At 38.7% G+C, this 21,229-nt stretch overlaps 1 protein-coding gene across 3 annotated transcripts; it reads left to right on the forward strand.

The window, feature by feature from the left end:
• The first annotated feature begins 1,340 nt into the window (after positions 1 to 1,340).
• On the forward strand, positions 1,341 to 20,313 carry Su(var)2-10 (E3 SUMO-protein ligase Su(var)2-10). Of its 3 annotated transcripts, none has more exons than XM_034979493.2 (13): positions 1,341 to 1,722; positions 4,291 to 4,442; positions 6,055 to 6,205; positions 6,840 to 6,970; positions 8,136 to 8,313; positions 12,323 to 12,424; positions 12,821 to 13,061; positions 13,500 to 13,734; positions 13,889 to 14,046; positions 14,710 to 14,913; positions 15,603 to 15,749; positions 16,511 to 16,604; positions 17,000 to 20,313. In XM_034979493.2, exons 2-13 carry the CDS (start codon positions 4,318 to 4,320, stop codon positions 17,004 to 17,006), a joined length of 1,773 nt encoding a protein of 590 aa, XP_034835384.1. In that variant the 5' UTR covers positions 1,341 to 1,722; positions 4,291 to 4,317; the 3' UTR covers positions 17,007 to 20,313. The 3 variants fall into 3 exon arrangements, with proteins under 3 accessions (XP_034835384.1, XP_034835383.1, XP_034835386.1); XM_034979492.2 differs by having other exon boundaries at positions 1,343 to 1,722; positions 6,831 to 6,970; XM_034979495.2 differs by lacking the exon at positions 4,291 to 4,442 and having other exon boundaries at positions 1,346 to 1,722; positions 6,831 to 6,970.
• The last annotated feature ends 916 nt before the right edge of the window (positions 20,314 to 21,229 follow it).

Below are 21,229 nucleotides of genomic sequence, written 5' to 3' on the forward strand. Positions count from 1 at the left end.
GAATGGTCAAAATAATTTACCACTGGTGCGGAATGCCGTTCCTACCGAGAAGCACCAGCAAGAAACTCGGTGGTTGTTCTTTTCTAGTGATCAATTTGCAATAATGTTATTATTGTAAATGAAACTAATATTTAGATGAGATAAATAAATATCTATTAAGATTAACTAAAAATTTTAATTACAGCAGTTTGCAGTTTAGCAGTAAAATCACGTGACGAATTGGGAACCTCCTCCTCTTTGTAGTCGGTTAATAAAAAGGCTATTGGCAACCCTATTAATATGTCATATGGTTTCCGTTTCCATAAACGTAAATACCGTTTAGAATTTCATGTACTAGTACTGTATGTACTACTATCAATTTTTATGTACTACTACGAAAAATAACGTAAATTCTACTAATAATAAACATATATAATGCATATGACTAGTTTGTATAATTAATGAATAATCTGTAAAAGTGGTAAAAGTTGATTTCGAATCAATGTAGTGTACCAATAGTTTCTAAACGGATACAGTTCGGATACTTAATACCGTAGATAGAGTAATTAAGCTAGATTGTAGTAGGTACTGTATGAGATAGCGATAGCACGACGTAACGATGAATAACACGACAATTATTACCATTGATAAATAGTCAATATTTGTATTAACCGATTAACAGTATTTGTTTTAAACGTCTTTTATGTGAAAACAAGTAAATAACTAATGAGAAATACAATGACGCCACGAATTCTCAAAGTTTGTTTTACAACTAAAGTTGCATTCCTTGTATGTATTCTTGAAAAAAACCAGTTACACGATAGGTAAGGGACAAAAAATAAGTTAGCTGCGTCTCTGTTTATCACATTAGTAACTTTATCTGTGCTCTTTTTAGTGTGAATGAGAAAGCAAACGTTCCTGTATCTAGCTTTATTACTCTATCTACGCTTAAAACATATTAAAATAATAACTACTAGAAGTCAGAAGGTAATGCACACGATTAACACGTAATCCGATTTAATCTCACGAGTTTTTATTAATTTTCGATTGTTTGAGACTTGAGTGAGCCAAGAAGCTTCTTGTTTTTACTGAGTTTTTATTGCATTGGTCTACGACTTTGATACGATTTAATAACAAAGTTACCTTTTTGTGTGAGATTCCTTTGGAGTATTGGCCTGTTGGACGAGTGTGTGGAGCCGGCATAAGGTTTGTTCACAGGTGGGCCCTTGCTTGATATGTGTCATTTTGATCATGTTCGGTGTTTTATTCTTTAAAATAAGAATGTTCAAGCCATTAATAAATTTTGTTCAACCCTAAGTGAGGAAAAGGACGTGACGTTATAATTCTCTTGTTTATGGTCCTTCTTCCACAAGTCATCAATTTCGATCAAAATAAAGGGTCTTCAGTGTTTATTGCGCAGTTTTAAACATTTTAAACGATTTTCTCAATTAATTGTAATTTTAATATACAATTTAAACTAAAAATATGTTTATGATTTGAATTTTAAACGGTGTAAAAATTGCATGTGTCGAAAAAATGTCTGACTTTGTCTATGCCTCAACTAAAACCATCAAATCAAAACCAATGTGGCGACTGCAGGTTGATCAACAAGCGTCAAGTTATGGCGTTTTGTGATAAACTTTCGTAAATAGGTGACTCTAAAAATCATATTTTTAGTTTTTATAATAAATTTAATATGAGTAACCGTAATCTATATTACGACTACGGGAACGCAATATCATGGTGAGTAAATTCAAATATTTCCACTGACATCCATATTGTTTTAAAAATTCTGTAGTTTTATTCCAAACATTTATTTCTATTTGTTTGTATGAATAACAGTATAATTTGTTAGAAACGTACTAGAGTTAATGTAAATCTATAATATAAAATAAATTTGACGCCGGTTTATTCAAACGTGGCTTTGAGAAGTTTCTATGAGTAAATTATTGTTCCTAGAAATGTTAGCGTTTCCAGTGCTTTATTTCTGTATAGTGAGCTAAATATATATTTTAACTTGTCCAGATTTAACATATATATTGTCTATTAAGTACCTAAATTATATGCTTATTTACAAATACATACCTACCTAGTATTTATTATTTTATTCATATACTTCCCTGATATTAAATTTGTCTTGTCGCTAATTATTATTATTTACCTACTTCAGTTTAAGTACAAATAAATATTTCTCATGTTTTACATATGTTAAGACCATTGGCAAGATACCTAACTTTATAACTGTTGTATGTAGGTACCTGAAACTTTTACCATTTGCAACCAATTTTTTCAAAGAAAACCTAAAAACTATTATATTATATATAACAAGATGCTAGATAATGTCTGTAGCATCCCAGCATAATGCAGTTAGGACCAATGTGTAGATGTACCAAAAAAAACCGGCCAAGTGCGAGTCAGGCTCGCGCACCGAGGGTTCCGTAGTACAGTCGTATTTTTCGACATTTTGCACGGTAAATCAAAAACTATGATTCATAAAAATAAATAAAAATCTGTTTTAGAATCCACAGGAGAACCCCTTTCATATGATACCCCACTAGATATAGTTATCTTACTTTGATAATTGAAAATACTAATTATTATTAGTTCATGACCACAATTTAATTTTTTTGTGTGATGTGACCACAAATTCACGGTTTTCAGATTTTTCCCCTAAAGCCAGCTATAAGACCTACCTACCTGCCAAATTTCATGATTCTAGGTCAACGGGAAGTACCCTGTAGGTTTCTTGACAGACAGACAACAAAGTGATCCTATAAGGGTTCCGTTTTTCCTTTTGAGGTACGGAACCCTAAAAACAATTAACTTTGTAGCATGATCCCCGTGGGAGATATGAGGACTTAAAGAATTTGTATAAAACTAAAGAAATAGCTGATCATAGAAATGAAATCGTAAAAAACTTTAGTGAACTTGAAGGACCATTTTAATGTTTGTCAAGCAGTAGAGTCACTGAAAGAATCCATGGCACTAACTATGCGAACATTGGAAAAATATTCTTGTTACATAGTCTGTTCAAAAAGAATGTGTGAATTTCAAAAAGTTCTGTTGTGGTGTGACCAAAAAGTGAACTAACACGCTATTGTATTGCCCAATAGTTGGCTGTAATAGATTAACATAACGTTTTAGTATAGAAGGCTCACTCGACAAAGACGTTTAAATATTAGTGATATACAATGCAATAAAGTACAATAATTCAGCTTGCACAATGCTGCAGTCCAAAATATAATAAACCTTCTCATAAGAGATAAGTCCTGTGATGGAATCCACCACCACACTGTAAGTATATTGTCTCGGGTGATGTGGCCAAGTGAGCCCTGCATGGTTTTTTCGAAGTTTTACTGTATTTAAATTTTAATCTACTAAGTAGCGAGACAAATATCTAAGTGATTCACCTGTATTCTAAAACAGATTTTTATTTATTTTTATGCATAAAAGTTTTTGATTTATCGTGCAAAATATCGTGAAAAAATACGACTGTAGTACAGAACCCTCGGTGCGCGAGTCAGACTCGCACTTGGCCGGTTTTTAATCGTAAAATTTAATTTAATAATGAATATGAATCAATAATAATTTGATTCAAAGTCTTACATTTTTATCACTTTTATTTTTTCTTATATGTACTAGCAATTTCATTAGTTATTATATTTTAACCGTAAGTATTGTATATTATTATCCATAGAGATTTGTCTGTTTTGCTGTAATTTTTGAAAATCAAAACTTAGTTACCTTGTTGCCAAGAACTTGCAAAACAATTTTTGTAGTTTGACAGTAAATAATTATTTATGGTGGTCCTCCTTCCCTGTAGACTGTAATTGTTAACTTTGCAAATTAATAAATAACATGTGAATGAAAATACCTGGAAAATTTCCTCGACAGGATGTCCAACTTATTTCTCTTACTCAACTCCTGTCATCCCAGTACTTCTCACCTAAATTCTTTAATATGACTTTTCTCCTTAGCAAGCTCTTCAGCTGCAGTGGAATACTCGATCTGTATTATATCAATGGGACCGCCAGTATTGTCTCAAACTCTAAATCTACATTTTCGGACTTGTGTGGTTTGCCTAGTAAAAAGCTGTAAGACATGTTTTAACCATTGTAGACTAAATGGGTAAATATTCGATTGCAGATGTTCTCTAATCTCTAGCTCCCCAGTCCTGCCAAACTCCTCCTGCGGTAAGAGAAATAAGAAGGCGCGGCTCATTCTCGTGTCCAAGAAATTTTCCAGAGAATGTCATTAGGTCGAAAGCAACTTATAGTGATTTCTGTCCGTTTTCGGACTCCTAAATTTCAGTTGACATGAGACATTGGGTTGTCAACAATGGTTAAAACACGATCTTCAGCGAGGGTAGGAAACGCTGCCCAGAGCACCCCCGCCGAAAATGGAGACGCGCGTCTAAAAGCCTATGACATCAGGCAACGGTCGAAAAAGAGCACCATCTCTAGGCAAGTGTCTTGTCCTCAGTCCTCACGCGTTTGGCCTAGCTCTTCAGCATGCCCTTAAGTATAAGCTAACTTCTTTGATGACATTTTATCTTTGGTTAAAAAACGGAAATTCAAAGCAATACAATAATTGGGGAATTTATCAAAAAATTCAATGACAAAACTTGAGATAAAATGTCAATAATATTATTAAGAAGCGTGCGCGACGACTGCACTGCGAAATTTCCAAAGAATAATTTGTGGTAATCTGGATGTTGCTATGACGAAACTGAAAGAGCTGCGATCTACAGTCATCAGTTTATGTAAGGATGTTGATGCATGAGTGCTGGAGCTTGCGGTGTCGGTGTATTCATCATCATAGTCACAAAGTACGACTGTGATGGCCGTTACTGGATTAAGGCTACCGTCCATTGCTGCGCTATGTTGGTGTTCTGTGCGAATGTTGGTGGTATCATCCATTGCAGTACACGCAGCTTGTTAAATGGACTTTATAACTTGCACAGCAATGGAACGGCGCCTTTATGTGCATGTCATGTAATAGGTATTTCTTGTTTTTATAAAAAACACTCCGTTCGCGCCGGCATTTTCTATTCGGCGTCCTTTGTGTGGCGGTATTCCGTATTTCTACCCTAAGACCGGCCCGGCCGCAAATTATCAGAAATTGGTCCGACCCGGCAAAACAGAGTCTGGACTCTGGAGGGTCTAGTAATAAATGTATGGGCAGAGTGCATTTCGGTGCGCATCAGAATATTTCTGTCGGACAATTTCTAATAATATAGTCCGTGCAAAATGATTCCTCACGCGCCATTTTAACTTTATTGGTCAACTGTCATATCAAAAGTATGGTTCACCTTAAATAAGGACTAAAATCGTACTTTTGACATGAAAATTTGACACAAATAGTTAAAATGGCGCGTGAGAAGTTTTTAACGCGTTATATGGGCTTTTATCTTATTGCAAGTTAGGCTTGTGCTTGACGATAATCATACTTGATAAAAAGCGATGGTGAGGTCTAGGGTAGAGCGCGCTTGCCTAGAATGCCTCTTGCCATGAAGATATTTAGGTTATAATATGTGGAAAGTGTAATGGGAATCCAATATCGCATATTTTTAGGGTTCCGTACCTCAAAAGGAAAAACGGAACCCTTATAGGATCACTTTGTTGTCTGTCTGTATGTCTGTCTGTCTGTCAAGAAACCTACAGGGTATACTTCCCGTTGACCTAGAATCATGAAATTTGGCAGGTAGGTAAATCTTATAGCTGACAATAGGGGAAAAATCTGAAAACCGTGAATTTAGGGTTAGATCACACAAAAAAAATTAAATTGTGGTTATGAACTAATAATTAGTATTTTCAACTTTCGAAGTGAGATAACTATATCAAGTGGGGTATCGTATGAAAGGTCTTTATCTGTACATTCTGAAACAGATTTTTATTTATTTTTATGCATCACAGTTTTTGAATTATTGTGCAAAATGTCGAAAAAATACGACTGTAGTACGGAACCCTCATTGCGCGATCCTGACTCGCACTTGGCCGGTCTTTTGTAATTTGTTCCTTGTTAATTTTTCGTTCGTTTGTCATTCCTTAATGTTGTAACCTCTTTGGTCGCTAGGAACAGCCAGGCGCTGCCATCAGGCGGGTCCCAAGGGAATGACCCCCTGGCCCCTGCGATCCCGAACTCGCGCAACATGTACCAGCACCCCGCAGTCAGCGGGTACAATCCAAACCCTCAGGATTCAAGGTCACAGAACATGCCGGTTACGGTGAGATATATTGTCACTTTGATCTATGCATGTGTGAGGCCTAGAACGATTCAACTCAAAACTGCAAAGCTGCCTCGTGTGTTCTAGGGGGTACACTTTAATTATTTTCTCTGTGCATTGTAATTTTTATTTTATATGACGTGTATAATTATTATCTGTTGGCAAACCAATAAAATAAAGTTAAAATTAAATTACAGAGATAGAAAACTTTCCGTCCATATTTCATTCATACTAAATAACGTATTTACGCACATTTTCTGTTAACAAAGTCAAAGTCAAATGATTTATTCAAAATAGGTAATTAATAACTCTTTTTGATGGTCAGATGTTGGATTTCTAAGATATAGTGGTGATAATTATTACGCAAACTTAAAACTAAAGCTACGAGGGTTCCAAACGCGCCCAGGTCTGAGAAGAGTCTAACTTGCATATACACTATCCACGGAATAAAGTTAGTATAGCCCTCTCTCTGTTAAGTAATCCTATACAAAAACAGAGATAGCGCCATAATAACTTAATTGCGCTGATAGGGTATAGAGCCTCGTGTGCGATCCCCGCCACTGTCGTTAGTTGCTTTTACAACGCCAACTGTACAAGGAGCAGTTAAAATGTGTGCACCGCGCAGGGTCGTCAGAACCCGATGTACGGCAGCGGCATGTACCACGGCTACAGCGGCGGCGGCGCCACGCTCGCGCCCATGCCGTCGCCCTCGCCCACCGCGCCGCTGCCGCCCTTCCCCGTGCACCCGGACGTCAAATTCAAAAAGTGAGTATACTCTGTACGGGAGCGGTGTGCAGGCTCGACCGTACCAAGGGGAGATCTTCCCGAGAGCGGTTGGTTGTGCTCGGTAGCGCCAGCTGGGCCGACGGTTGTATCTTGAAACTTCTATATATAGTCCAGATTACAGAAAAGTCCGTTAGTGCGAGTATTGTCGGCGGTACATTTGTTCGGGACTACCCCATGAAATGTTATCGATTGAACAGCGCCATCTAGTTGCATCTGTGACAACCGCCACACTTTACATAATATACTGTATTTTTACCCGACTACGACGAAGTTCAAAGGAAGTTAATGTGCTTCACCTGTATATTCTATGTTCATTCGTAACAAACTCAACGGCTCAACCGATTTTGATAAATGATACGTCATTAGATTTGTCTCGATGGCGTGAGTGTCACTGGTTACATAAAATTCGTAAAAAATAAAATGCTTTCTTTAATGTGTGGGCTAAAAAAGATGCAGTGCAAACCACAGTCATGGGTTTCTTAAAAACTGTTCAAATTACTTTTTGTTTAACTGCTGTCTCTCTCGCGTCGTATTCCTCATTGTTGCAGGTTGTGACCCCTTTCTATTAATCACATAGTGGTAGGAGTTTTCTTGGGATAATAATATCACTTACAACTCGAGTCTTGACTAAGAGAACTAGGTTTTAACTCTTAGATTCCACAGTTATTATCTGATGTTAGTGATAATTAATAACAGAGACCGGGCGACGGCTTAACGTGCTCTCCGAGGAATGGACAAAACGAAAAGACAAAATTCGAACCTCCAAAATCTGTCACCTCTCCAGTTACCAACTTGGATCAACACAACATTGCTTAACAATCGTAATCAAATGATTACGCGTTGTCACGATTAGGCCACGTGTCCCTGACGAAGTACTCTAACTGAGTTACTTTACTACGCTACTGTATCAAATTCCTTCTCTTCTTATTTTAACTTTTGTGTTATTCTATTAATTCAATAGGGCCGATTCTCTTGTACACAATCTCCAAACTATACAAAATTAACAGGTCTAAATCTAGTGCTATCCTTTTCCGCAAGCAACATCATGAAAGGGATAGCAATAGATTTAGATGTGCCATTTTAGTTTAGTTTAGAGATTGTTTACAATGGAGCCACACTGTCTCTGACTGTAGTCTATGTTCAGGTTACCCTTCTACGATGTGCTTGCGGAGCTGATGAAGCCTTCGACGATGATGCCGATGCAGGCGGGGCGCATGCAGGAGGGCACCTTCATCTTCCACCTCACACCACAGCAGGCCACCGAGATCGCGTCCGGCAAGGACATCGTCGGTGCCAGTAACAAGCTCGACTATGTTGTGCAGGTTAGTATATGCGACGAGCTGAAGTATCCACGATGGAGCCAACGAAAGGTGTATTTTAATGTAAATAAAATCCATACTAATATTATAAATGCGAAAGTGTGTTTGTCTGTCTGTCTGCTAGCTTTTCACGGTCCAACCGTTCAATCGATTTTGATGAAATTTGGTACAGAGTTAACTTATGCTCAAAAAGTCTCTAGAAATTTGCCAAGCACAAAACTGCCCCAGGGAAATATGGAGAGCAAACTAGATGAAATTCTCAAATACAATATAAATAGATTGCAAAAACTTGAAAGTGGCGCTAATAAGGCTACCAATAAGCCGAAAAAATGAATAATAAGCTTAAAATATTTGCATGGAACTCAAACGGACTACTACAACATCAACAAGAGCTACAAGTAGTCCTTGATACACTAAAGATTGATATTTGTCTAATATCTGAGACACATTTTACTAAGCAATCGTTTATTAAATTTAACAGTTATAAAGTGTACCATGCCATACACCCAAATAATACAGCGAGAGGCGGCAGTGCCATCTTAATTAAAGAAAATTTGTACCATTATCAAGAATTCCAATATGAGGAACAGGAAATTCAGGCAGTAGCTGTGAAGGTCAAAACTACAAAATACGAATTTTCGGTAGTAGCTATATATAGTCCCCCAAGGCATTCAATTTCAAAAGAATATTATGTGAACTTCCTCGAGAAAATTGGACATAGATTTATTATTGGAGGTGACTTTAACGCGAAAAATACCTTTTGGGGCTCCAGATTGACTACTACAAAAGGTAGAGAACTCTTAAGTGCCATTAAAGATTTAAAATGCGATGTAATAAGTACAGGTAAGCCTACCTACTGGCCTACAGATACGATGAAAATACCAGACCTAATTGACTTTTTTATTTATAAAAACATATCAACAAAATATCTAGACATTGATGAAATGTTCGACATGAATTCAGATCATTCTCCTATTCTCTTAACGCTAAGTGACACAATCATATATAAAGAAACCTATCCTGGTCTTGTAAACAAAAATACAGACTGGGACAGCTTCAAAATGGATTTGACTAACAATGGGGCTGATTCTCTTGTACACAATCTCTAAAGTAACCTAAATTAACAGGCCTAAATCTAGTGCTATCCTTTTCCACAAGCAACATTATGACAGGGATAGCAATAGATTTAGATGTGTCATTTTAGTTTAGTTTAAAGATTGTGTACAAGAGAATCGGCCCCAATATTAACTTAAATGTGCCGCTTAAAAACTCGGAACAACTGAACGAAGAAGTAAGAAAATTTGTATTAGATATTCAGCTGGCTGCTTGGAATAATACACCAAAGCTTAGGAAAAAGCCCCAAGGAGTGGTTGCTTATCCCAAAAATATCCTTGAACTCATCATTGAAAAGAGAAGGCAAAGAAAAAAGTGGCATCATTCGAGATCTCCACTTGATAAAAGGTTGCTGAATTACTTGACTAAGGCACTAAAGAAACAAATCAAAAACTTTAATGATTCGTCAACCTACAGTTATCTCCAAAGCCTCACGAGTGAAAGGAGTACCGACTATTCACTTTGGAAAGCAACTAGGAATTTAAAAAGACCATGTATGCATATTCCTCCAATTAAAGAAGAAAATGGAATGTGGGCAAGAAATAGTGAGCAAAAAGCTAAAAGATTTGCAGAACATCTCGAAAAAATATTTCAACCAAACGAAGGAGAGCACATTGATTTTTCTACGATGGAAACAAATCAAGAAAACTCTCCCATTAAACTAGTAACGCCAAAGGAAATACTCAGTATGATTAATAAACTGAACTTAAAAAAAACTCCAGGATATGATCTTATTACTACAGAAATCCTGCGAAACCTTCCAAAAAAAGGAATCGTAAAATTAACGACGCTGATTAATGCAGCATTTAGAATTAAGCACGTCCCTGATTTGTGGAAAGTTGCAGAAGTAATTATGATTGCCAAACCAGGCAAACCACCAAATGAGGTTACATCATACAGACCAATTTCTCTGCTACCAATTATCTCAAAACTTTTTGAGAAGCTACTGCTCAGCAGATTGAAACCTATATTAGATGAGAAAAATCTGATTCCTGACCATCAGTTTGGATTCAGGGAAAAGCACTCGACAATCGATCAAGTACACAGAATAACAAATATAATTGAAAGAACACTAGAAGAAAAGAAAGTCTGTTCAACCGTATTTCTTGATGTAGCACAAGCCTTTGATAAAGTCTGGCATGAAGGTCTTGTTCAGAAACTTAAAGTATTACTTCCTCAACCATTTGCAAACATATTAGAATCATATATATCTGATAGAGTATTTCGAGTGAGGCAAGAGGAAGCTTACTCCAAACTCAAGGTGATCAAAGCTGGAGTACCTCAAGGAAGCGTTCTGGGACCTGTCCTTTATCTCCTGTACACGTGTGATCTTCCACAACCCGATCACAATACTATCGCTACTTTTGCCGATGATACTGCTATCATAGCTGTGGGTAATACTCACCAGGAGGCATCGGGAAAAGTTCAAATAGCTCTAAATGAACTACATAAATGGACGAAAAAATGGAGAATAAGACTTAACGATTCCAAGTCTGCCCATATTGATTTTACTAATAAAATACCAAAATATTATCCCATTTATATTGACCAACAAAAGATACCCTATGCTAACACGGCAAAATATCTTGGAATGACTCTTGACAGTAAGCTACGCTGGAAAGCACATGTCAAGAAGAAAAAAGAAGAGCTAGAGTTACGGTACAAAAAATTGTACTGGCTCATAGGCAGAAACTCATCACTGTCAACTAAAAATAAGATACTATTATACAAACAAGTCCTAATGCCAGTGTGGACTTATGGTATCCAGTTGTGGGGCTGTACCAGAAAGACCAATTTACTAATAATTCAGCGATTCCAAAATAAAGTGCTTAGGGGTATCGTCAATGCACCCTGGTACGTCAGGAATGTAGACATTCATCGCGATCTCCAAATGGGCTTCGTGGACACAGCTATTAGCAAACACGCTAAATCCCACGAACGTAGGCTCCATGAACATGTTAACGTCGAGGCTATCCAGCTCCTCGACAACACAGACCTAATACGTAGACTTAAGAGGACTAAGCCTTTTGAGCTAGTGTAGTTATAGTGAAAGTGTAGTGCTAGTGCAAATCAAAGATCACACGAACAAAGTGAAAGCATAGTGCTAGTGCAATTTAAAGAACACAAGAACAAAGTGTCTTCCAATAAGGTATCTTAACTATAAACTAAGCTAAGTCAATGGACAGATTCTTAGGTACAAGTACGTTTATAAGTTTAGGTTAATATAATATTGCTTATTAGCCTCTTTCATAGGCTAGATTGTAATGGTAGTAAAGTACTGGTGACAGTGCTTTACGACAAAAAAAAAAAAAAAAAAAAAAAAAAGTTAACTTACATCCCGGGGAAGGACATAGGCTACTTTTTATCCCGGAAAATTAAAGAGTTTCCACGGGATTTTTAAAAACCTAAATCCACGCGGATGAAGTCGCGGGCATCATCTAGTTGTAAATAAATTTAAGTCGATATTTTGACCCAATTGCACGTGTCGTGGTCACGACGGGACTGCAGTGTTGCAGTTAGAGCTGTCATGGGCAGTAGCACTGCTCATGCTCAGCTCGAAATTCATCGCATTCAAGTCGCAACACTGCAGTTCCGTCGTGTCCACGACCCGCACCATGCATTAGGTTGAAATATCAAAAAATAAAACCATCAAATTGATTATTGATGTACCACGAAATAAGCTTAAAATCAATAATTAAGCACAATGAAAGATGGTGAAATGTTCTCATTAGTTTCATAGTTTTATCACTCAAGATAATAATATAATAGAGGTAAAATAAACTTCAGTTGCGTGTTCCAAAAAGCATTAACACGATAATCGCTCAATTAATTAAGCCAGGACCTACCTACCAGCACAAAAGTTGTGTGTACAAAAAATAATGTATCATCTTTGTTACAGGCTCAGTTACGATTTTGTCTGCTGGAAACCTCGTGCGAACAAGAAGACTACTTCCCACCTAGCGTTAATGTTAAAGTTAATAATAAGATGTGCCCATTACCAGTAAGTATCTATTATGCAGACTCCTCACGCGCCATTTTAACTCTGTGGGTCAACTGTCACGTCAAAAGTAGTACCTACTTTTGACGTGACATAAAACGGTTCACTTTTAAAATAAGGACTAAAATCGTACTTTTGACATGAAATTTGACACAAAAAGTTGAAAAGGCGCGTGAGGAGTTAAATTTTACTCGATATTCGAGTAAATTCGAGTATTCTTAGCTCTTAAACTTCCGACCCTCTTAATATAGTAAGCAGATGCCTCCAATTTGATTTAGTTTAATGCCAGGTCATGCCAAAAATGCCAATCAAAAATGATTTAGCTTTGTTATTTCCAAATTAATTTTTTTTATGTTGATAGCGTCAGAAGATCTAAATCACATAAAACTTTGTTTTCAGAATCCAATACCAACAAACAAACCAACCCCAGAGCCAAAACGACCTCCTCGGCCCGTGAACATTTCATCTTTAGTAAAATTATCACCAACAGTAGCAAACACAATACACGTAACCTGGGCAGCAGATTTTACGAGAGCATATGTTCTTAGTGTGTTTATGGTCAAAAAGCTTACTTCTGCAGAACTGTTGGTCAGATTAAAGGCTAAGGGAACCAAAAATCCAGATTATACTAGATCACTGAGTAAGTACTAAATTAAATCCTAATAATGTAACAAAAACTATCTATATAATTTATTCTGTCAAATATTAGCTTGCAACTGTGTTTACTAAATTCATTGATATTGTTGCACAGAGGTAATTTTAATAGTGTTGTGGCGTTCACCAAATTACAGACAGATTACGCTACTGGATCCTCATTCTACAGCTTTTAATTATTACAACGACAAATTAACTTATAACCCAAATTAGGTGTCGCCACAGGATCTTCAATGCCTCGCCATGAATCGCGCTAACGAAGTTTTCATACAAGTTCCAAGATACAAAATGGGCATAACAACATTCCAAAGGAAAATCCTTCCCATCATCTGCTCCCATGCAACATTAAAATAATTTTAGATTTGATAATTTCTTTATTGTTTTAGTATCAGGTTCAATACTTATCTCATCATTTTGTTTACAGTTAAAGAAAAATTATCTGAAGACTACGACAGTGAAATCGCCACAACATCATTGCGAGTGTCCCTCATGTGCCCACTGGGCAAAATGCGCATGTCGTGTCCGTGTCGGCCTGCCGCGTGTCCGCACCTGCAGTGCTTCGACGCGTCGCTGTTCCTGCAGATGAACGAGCGCAAACCCACCTGGCTGTGTCCCGTCTGCGACCGACCGGCGCCCTACGACTCGCTAGTGGTGGACGGGTGAGTGTCGTATATCCGCTATACTCGCACGTGTCCCCTGGGCACAACGTGCATGTCGTGTCCGTGTCAGCTGGCCGTTATCAGATACCAGAAAAATGAATAGTATTTCCAAAGATGGCCAGTTTTACCGAGTGCTAAAATAAATATTTATCAGGTATTTCCAAGAAGTGCTGACGTCGCAGCGGCTGGCGAGCGAGTGCAACGAGATCCAGTTGCACGCGGACGGCAACTGGTCTGCGCACGCGCCGCCCCCCCGCGCGCCGCAACCGCAGCCAGCGGCCGAGCCCGTCACACTCATATCCGACGACCTGGGTACGTGTTGTGTACGTTGACACAAGTGCTGACGTCGCCGCGACTGGCGAGCGAGTGCAACGAGATCCAGCTGCACCCGGACGGCAACTGGTCTGATATCCCATGACTTGAGCACTTCTTGTCATAAATAAGCTGTGAATACATCTTGTTATCATTTTCTACAATATAGTGAACACTTGTCATTTTCAATGACTTGTGAACACTTGTTGTCATACTTATTACTTAACAACTTGTGAATTTATCATGTTCAATCTTCTATACTAATCTATACTAATATTATGAAGAGGTAATGTCGTTTGTTTGTAGGGGGTAATCTCTGGAACTACTGAACCGATTTTGAAAATTCTTTCACCAATAGAAAGCTACATTATTCCTTAGTGACATAGGCTATATTATATAAACGCGGGCGAAGCCGCGGGAGTCAGCTAGTGACTTATGAAGACTTCTAAATGCTTTTTATCAGAGTTATGAAACAGGTACGAACATTTGTTGTCATATCCAATATTTTCTGAACAGCTTATCTTATTGTGCCTTTAAGGCAACTTTTGAACAATTGACATCATTTCCATCGACTTGGGTAACATTTGTTAACAGTCTTCCAACTCTTCAATATCAACAATCATTTCAAGTTTAATATTTAAATTAAACCTATTTCTCAAACAGAAGTGATACCAGTAGATGGGAGCAATGCAAAACGCGCGGCAGTGGGTGACGCCAGAACACCCAAAGCGATCGAGACACTGGTCGACCTCACATCGGACTCGGAGGATGAACTGCCTCTCAAGAGGAAGGTCACTCAGCCCAAGAGCACCCCGCCAGCTGTGGAGATACCCACCAAGACTGAGGACAACTACAACTCAAGCAATGGTAAGTTTACGCAAGTGCCAACATCAACTGTGTACGCAACGCACACCCCTTTTTTCCTGCAAAAACTCTCTAATTATATAGTTCAGGGACCTTGAATACTATAGTTTCTTATACTTAAAAAAGTTCATTATTATACTAGCTAATGTCCGCGACTTCGTCCACATAGACTACACGAATTTCAAACCCCTATTTTATCCCCTTAGGGGTTGAATTTTCAAAAATCCTTTCTTAGCGGATGTCTACGTCATAATAGCTATCAGCATGTCAGCCCGATCCGTCCAGTAGTTTGAGCTGTGCGTTAATAGATCAGTCTGTCAACTTTTCCTTTTTAAATATATAAGTCTATACACTAGCTTATGCTCGCGACTACGTCTACTACAATATTCAAACCCCTATTCCCCCCCCCCTCCCTCGGCTGGAATTTTTAAAAATCATTGCTTAGCGGATGTTGTGCTGTGATGACCTATTATTAACTATTATTTATATTTATTTACTTATTGTCACTGCCCTCATGACACCGACGCAAGAGTCTGCATGGTCGTGAACGTTCGCCACATAAGAGATAATTTCGAAGTTGTGATTTCTGCTTCAACAGCAAATGCGTGTTAAATCGTTGGTACTCCGTGCAGAATATATTCAACTGTTTTGACATCCCTTTGGAAGTACTCTATTAACATGTCCTGTTGCAGCGGAAGCGGTGTCATCGAGCGGCTACCGGTCGCCGGGCGGCGGCGCGGTGATCTCGCTGGACAGCCCCTCCCCGCCCGCGCCCGCGTCCCCGCAGCCCTCGCACGCGCCCGCGCACGAAGCCTCGCCGCGCTCCACCAGCGAACACTGTAAGTGAATTTTGTGTCAAGTACAGTACTATCACTATCGAGCTGTGATAGCCTAGTGGTTAGCACGTCCGCCTTCTAATCGGTGGTCGGGGGTTCGATCCCGGGCACGCACCTCTATCTTTTCGGAGTTATGTGCGTTTTAATTAATTAAATATCACTTGCTTTAACAGTGAAGGAAAACATCGTTAGGAAACCTGCATGCCTGAGAGTTCTCCATAATGTTCTCAAAGATGTGTGCAGTCTACCAATCCGCAAATGGCCAGCGTGGTAAATGGCCAAAACTTCTTCTCACTCTGAGAGGAGACCCGCGCTCTGTAGTGAGCTGGTAATGGGTTGATCATGATGATGACAGTACTATCACTTTTGAAAATTACGCCGGTGTACTTGCGCAGAAAGCTTATTTTCGAATGGTGCGAAAATATCTCTGCCAATCGTAGCGCGTGACCGTCCGCTATTGGTTGTTGCCTACGCGCCTTGTTTAGTACACGCAAATTATTATGAGCGAGATATCACGAGTATCTATTGTTTTTGTGTTTCAAATGTTAATGTCCAAACAATAAGGTCTGTATTTCATTGGTAAACATTCGGATTGCGCAAACGAATTTTGCCCATTGTAATATAGTTACGATAGATCGAGTGCTCCTAATACCTTATTGGAAGCAAATGCTTATTTATCACTGATGGACTATGTACGCAACCCTTCTCAATCTGAGAGGAGTAGCCAGTGAAGGGGTTGATTATGAAGTAATTGTGTGTCGCAGGCACCAGCAACAACACGGAGCGGGACGACAACGAGCCCTTGTCGTCGCACTGGGCGCCCTACGCCGAGGTGGACCGGGAAGACTCGTACCGGAGGTAACCAGAAAACAACGACAGTGATGCGATTTGTTACCTTAATACATTACATGCCTACCAACTGCATATTTATTCAATAAATGTAAATGGAAAAATCAATCAAATGCGAGTCGGACTTGTAGACGAACGAGTCACAAACCAATCACAAACATGTTTACAAAATACATTCGAAATTCAATTAGAAAACATAGTTTCGTTTGTGACTGGTTGGTGCCTCAAAATGGTTAACGCCCACTGAGATTTTTCCTCTATCATTTGTATGGGATTACGTAACAGAGAGAGCGTTATACTAACTATAGACGTCTCTTTCAACTGACTGTACCGCGGATAGGGTATCTTACTGTATGAAGTATCTGTAGGCTGTACTCATAGTATAAAGTGATATTGTTGTCTAGGTACTGACTGAGGGAGAAGAGTGGCCGCCCCTCATATGCCAGCGGCCATTCTTCTGAAGACGAACAGGAGCCCTCCTACCCAGAAGTACCACTTCTGCAGCCCTAAGCAATCTTCAACGCTTGGATTTATAAAGATAATCGCGGTGATAACAGCCGAACGAGACAAACGCAACACAAATTCAATACCAAAAACCGCATGATCTCAGCATGCACAGACAGTTTCAGCGGAAAAAATGCTTCAATCATTACAGTCTCAATGATTTATTGTGATTGGTTGAATTTATATTATTCTTGTTCCAACAATGCATTGTAGCCAATTAAAGCAAGGTAATTGCGATCGTGACATTGTAGTTGTCATTGTACAGTAATCGAGCCGCAGATTGGCTAAGAAAAATATACCAACTGAATATAATTTAGAGTAAAGTCTGACCAGAAAAATAAAATACCTCGCCATATTGCGGAAAACCCGTGGAACTAATTTATAAAAGATACTTAGTGACCCCAGACACCCCCAGAGCAAGTTTTTTTTATATTTCTGGTCAGGCTGGCTATACATGACAATAAAGGAGCCAATCGAAAACAGTGACAGTCATTCCATCTCATTTACAGCCCGTTCCCACTTGTCGGCTGTCGGGGCCGGATTTTATTCGCGTTCCAGTGACAGAACATTTTGCCAACAAAATCGGTTTCAGACAAGTGTGAATCTATTATATATTTAAAAGGAAAAGCTGACTGACTGATCTATCAACGCACAGCATAAACTACTGGACAGATCGAGCTGAAATTTGGAATGCAGATAGCTATTATGACGTAGACATCTGCTACGAAAGGATTTTTGAAAATTCAACCCCTAAATTCGGGGGTCCAAATTTGTGTAGACCACGGGGACGAAGTCGCGAGCATAGTCTAGTAGCTTCGTATTAAATGTTCTGCGACTAAAATCCTAGCTCGGGAACCGACAAGTGGGAATCGGCTCTTACACATTATATCTGTGTATAGTGTGTGAGTGAGACTGAATATCTTCTATTGTCTTACTAAATATGTTGCGTTGTGTTCGGTTCGCGTAAGTCTGCTTATTTTATCATTACTTCGTTGGAAATACTCACAAAAATAGCTACTGACTAAATTAATAATAAGTAATAGCAGGCATCGACACTGTCCCCGAGGCATAGGCGAACACAATGGGAATGGTTGCGCATGCGCACACTCGTCCTAGCTCAAAGGTAGACTATATAAAGACGGGAGACAGGAGGTCTAATGTGACGTGATGACGGGCGCAAGTACCCAAAATAATGAGTTCTGCGCATTCTAGGTAAAGTGTATGTTATACCTAACGCCAGTTAAAAAACCGGCCAAGTGCGAGTCAGACTCGCGCACCAAGAGTTTCGTACTACAGTCGAACTACAAACTAATATGCATAAAAATTCACGGTTTTCGGATTTTTCCCTTACGTGTGCTATAAGGCCTACCTACCTACCTGCCTGCCAAATTTCATGATTTTAGGGCAACGGGAATAGTGTACTCTATAGGTTTTTTGACAAAGACGACAGACAATGAAGTGCTCCTATAAGGGTTCCTTGTTCCTTTTCAGGTACGGAACCCTAAAAAACGAAAGTTAAGATCTGTTCGGGGAAACCAATTAGAATTTGCCAAATCGATCTTAATTTTTTGCTTTATTTCTTACGCCCGCGATTTCGTCCACATGGAATTTCCACGTCGAATTCTGTTACAATTAGCCCTTGAATGCAATCTCACCTGGTGGTAAGTGATGATGCAGTCTAAGATAGATGCGGGCTAACTTGAAAGGGATATAGTAGTTTTATTAAACCCCTTATCAGGTTTTACGCGGTGTTGTACCGTTGGTGGCACGGCTCTGCCGGTAGAGTAGTTACTAGCCACGGCCAGACCAGACCACAAACAATTTAAAATTATAAATTCCTCCATTGCCCCTGCCAGGAATTGAACCCGGGATCTCCCACTGCGCCAGGGAGGTCAAGTTGTAATTATTATCACACTAGATGATGCCCGCGACTTCGTCCACGTGGATTTAGGGTTTTCACAAATCCCGTGAGAACACTTTAATTTTTCAGCATAAGTAGCCTATGTCCTTCCCCGGGATGTAAGCTAACTCTGTACATTTCATAAATTCAGCTTCAGTGAAACCCGTAACAATGTCTTTAGTTTAATATTTTGATCTTAAAAGGCATTTTTATTATAAAGATTAATTAAATTAGTCTGAAAGTTTTGAATTGTGTGTGAAAAATTGTGTACCTTCTCCTTTAAATGTAAGTCATTTTTTTCTCTAATTTATTTATTAGTAAGAAATAGAATATTTTGTGTAATTGTATAGTAGGTACTAAAGTTATGTGACTAGATCATTGCATTGCGATCACTGAAATGGACATGGCACAAATGGACAAGTACGCTGGAAAAGGTGTGCCATACAAAATTACAGTTTATTTATAGAGTTACTTCAAGACAACCTACCAAGCGTTTCGGGAATTAAAATTGATACTGCGTCAAAAGTCATCGGTTTGACACTATGATGACAGATGTCTCCTCAATAACATTTACCGAAATGGCGAAAATCTAGCAGATGCTTTAAAAACAAGCCGGCAATCGCAGGTCCAGCGTATTTGTGTAGTAGAGGTCAGTGATTGCGACATTTCCAAATAGCACTTAAGAATAAGAGAAACGTAGAATAGTATTTAAAAAATGTAGGCTACGTTGGAAATACAGCAATTGCAAAGTTTAAGAATACTATATCATTTATGTATAGTCTAAGACCTGGACAATCCGTCTCATGTTGTCTTGCAACTTTAAAATTGTACTAGATACTTGTTTTGTACGCACTATAAAGGTACGCTTACACGGGCTATTGAAATTCCGCAATACCATTCAATTTAGTCAGTTACGACGTCACCACCACATGAAGCAATTTACAGCAATACCTGAAAATGTCAGCTGTTATGGGAAATAATTGCTCCAGATTGATCCATACTTGTTGCCGATCAACAATTGCTTAAAAAATTATCCATGTAAGCGCATCTTTATATATATACATTATACAGTCTTTAAGTGACCTCCGAATACCGTCGCGTTAGGCGCGACCAAATCTGTAAACACCTTTACAAGCGTCTGTTTTTTTTAAAGAAATATCCACGTTTTGGTATTCCGGCATCTCATAGCAAAATTAATAATTAGTTATTATTTCTATTTTATTGATGTATTCATGTGGATGTCTTTTTGTACAACTTATTATTTGAATTGGTCACGAATTTTAAAATAAGAGAATAAATCTAAATAAGACGTGAGTGTTTTCTTTTATAATACATACTAGCTGCCCCGGCGAACTTCGTACCGCCTAACAGTCGATTCTCTTTCAGGCAATTTTTTTAAATTTTTCTCTTCGTTAGAACCATCCTCGTACTTCAAGGATTATTAAAACAAGAATTAGCGAAATCGGTTCAGCTGTTCTCGAGATTTGCGATCAGCAACAACATTCAGCGATTCATTTTTATATATAGAGAAGATTATGTATTTTAGCGTTATTATTATTAATTCTTCCCTGGAGCCCGGATCCCGGGGTGCCCCGGGCTAGACAAAAAAAAGGAAGGGGGAGGTACATAGACTGAACCGATCGGGAATCGAATCAACCACCCGTTGCTCAGGATAGCCTGCCCATCCTTGCACCAGACAGGTTGTCAATTTTAAAACTACAAGACAGCTCTGAATATATTTCTATGCCTTTCAAAAATATACAAGTCCGAGATGGTCTGCAGACTGCTGCAAGCGACACAAACTGATTTCTATGAATGTGTAAGCAGTGTACGGCCGCTGCTGCTGCGATCGGAATCAATTTAATACAGAATTATAGAAACCAGCTGTGGTGTCGCTAGCGGCCTGCAGCCTATCTCTGACCTTACTGCTCCCGCGGAAAAGGATAGCAGGTAATTACGTTTTATTTTAGAAATCGTGTACAACAATAAGCTACAACACATAGGTACTTTCATAATATGTTTCATAAATCTATCTGTCAATCTAGACTTGGCCAGCGTAGTGGACTACCCTGTGTGGAGCCTAATAAACCCTTTTCATTCTAAGAGACCCCAGCTCAATATTGCCTGCGATAGTTGAGATGAATGATGATGGAGAATCATAAAAATTAGACTTCTGTGGACAATTATCAATCTGACCTGTTTAAAATTGAGATAAGTAACCATATTTTAT

This window comes from Maniola hyperantus, chromosome 20, assembly GCF_902806685.2.
Source record: "Maniola hyperantus chromosome 20, iAphHyp1.2, whole genome shotgun sequence".
Taxonomy (NCBI): Eukaryota; Metazoa; Arthropoda; class Insecta; order Lepidoptera; family Nymphalidae; genus Maniola; species Maniola hyperantus.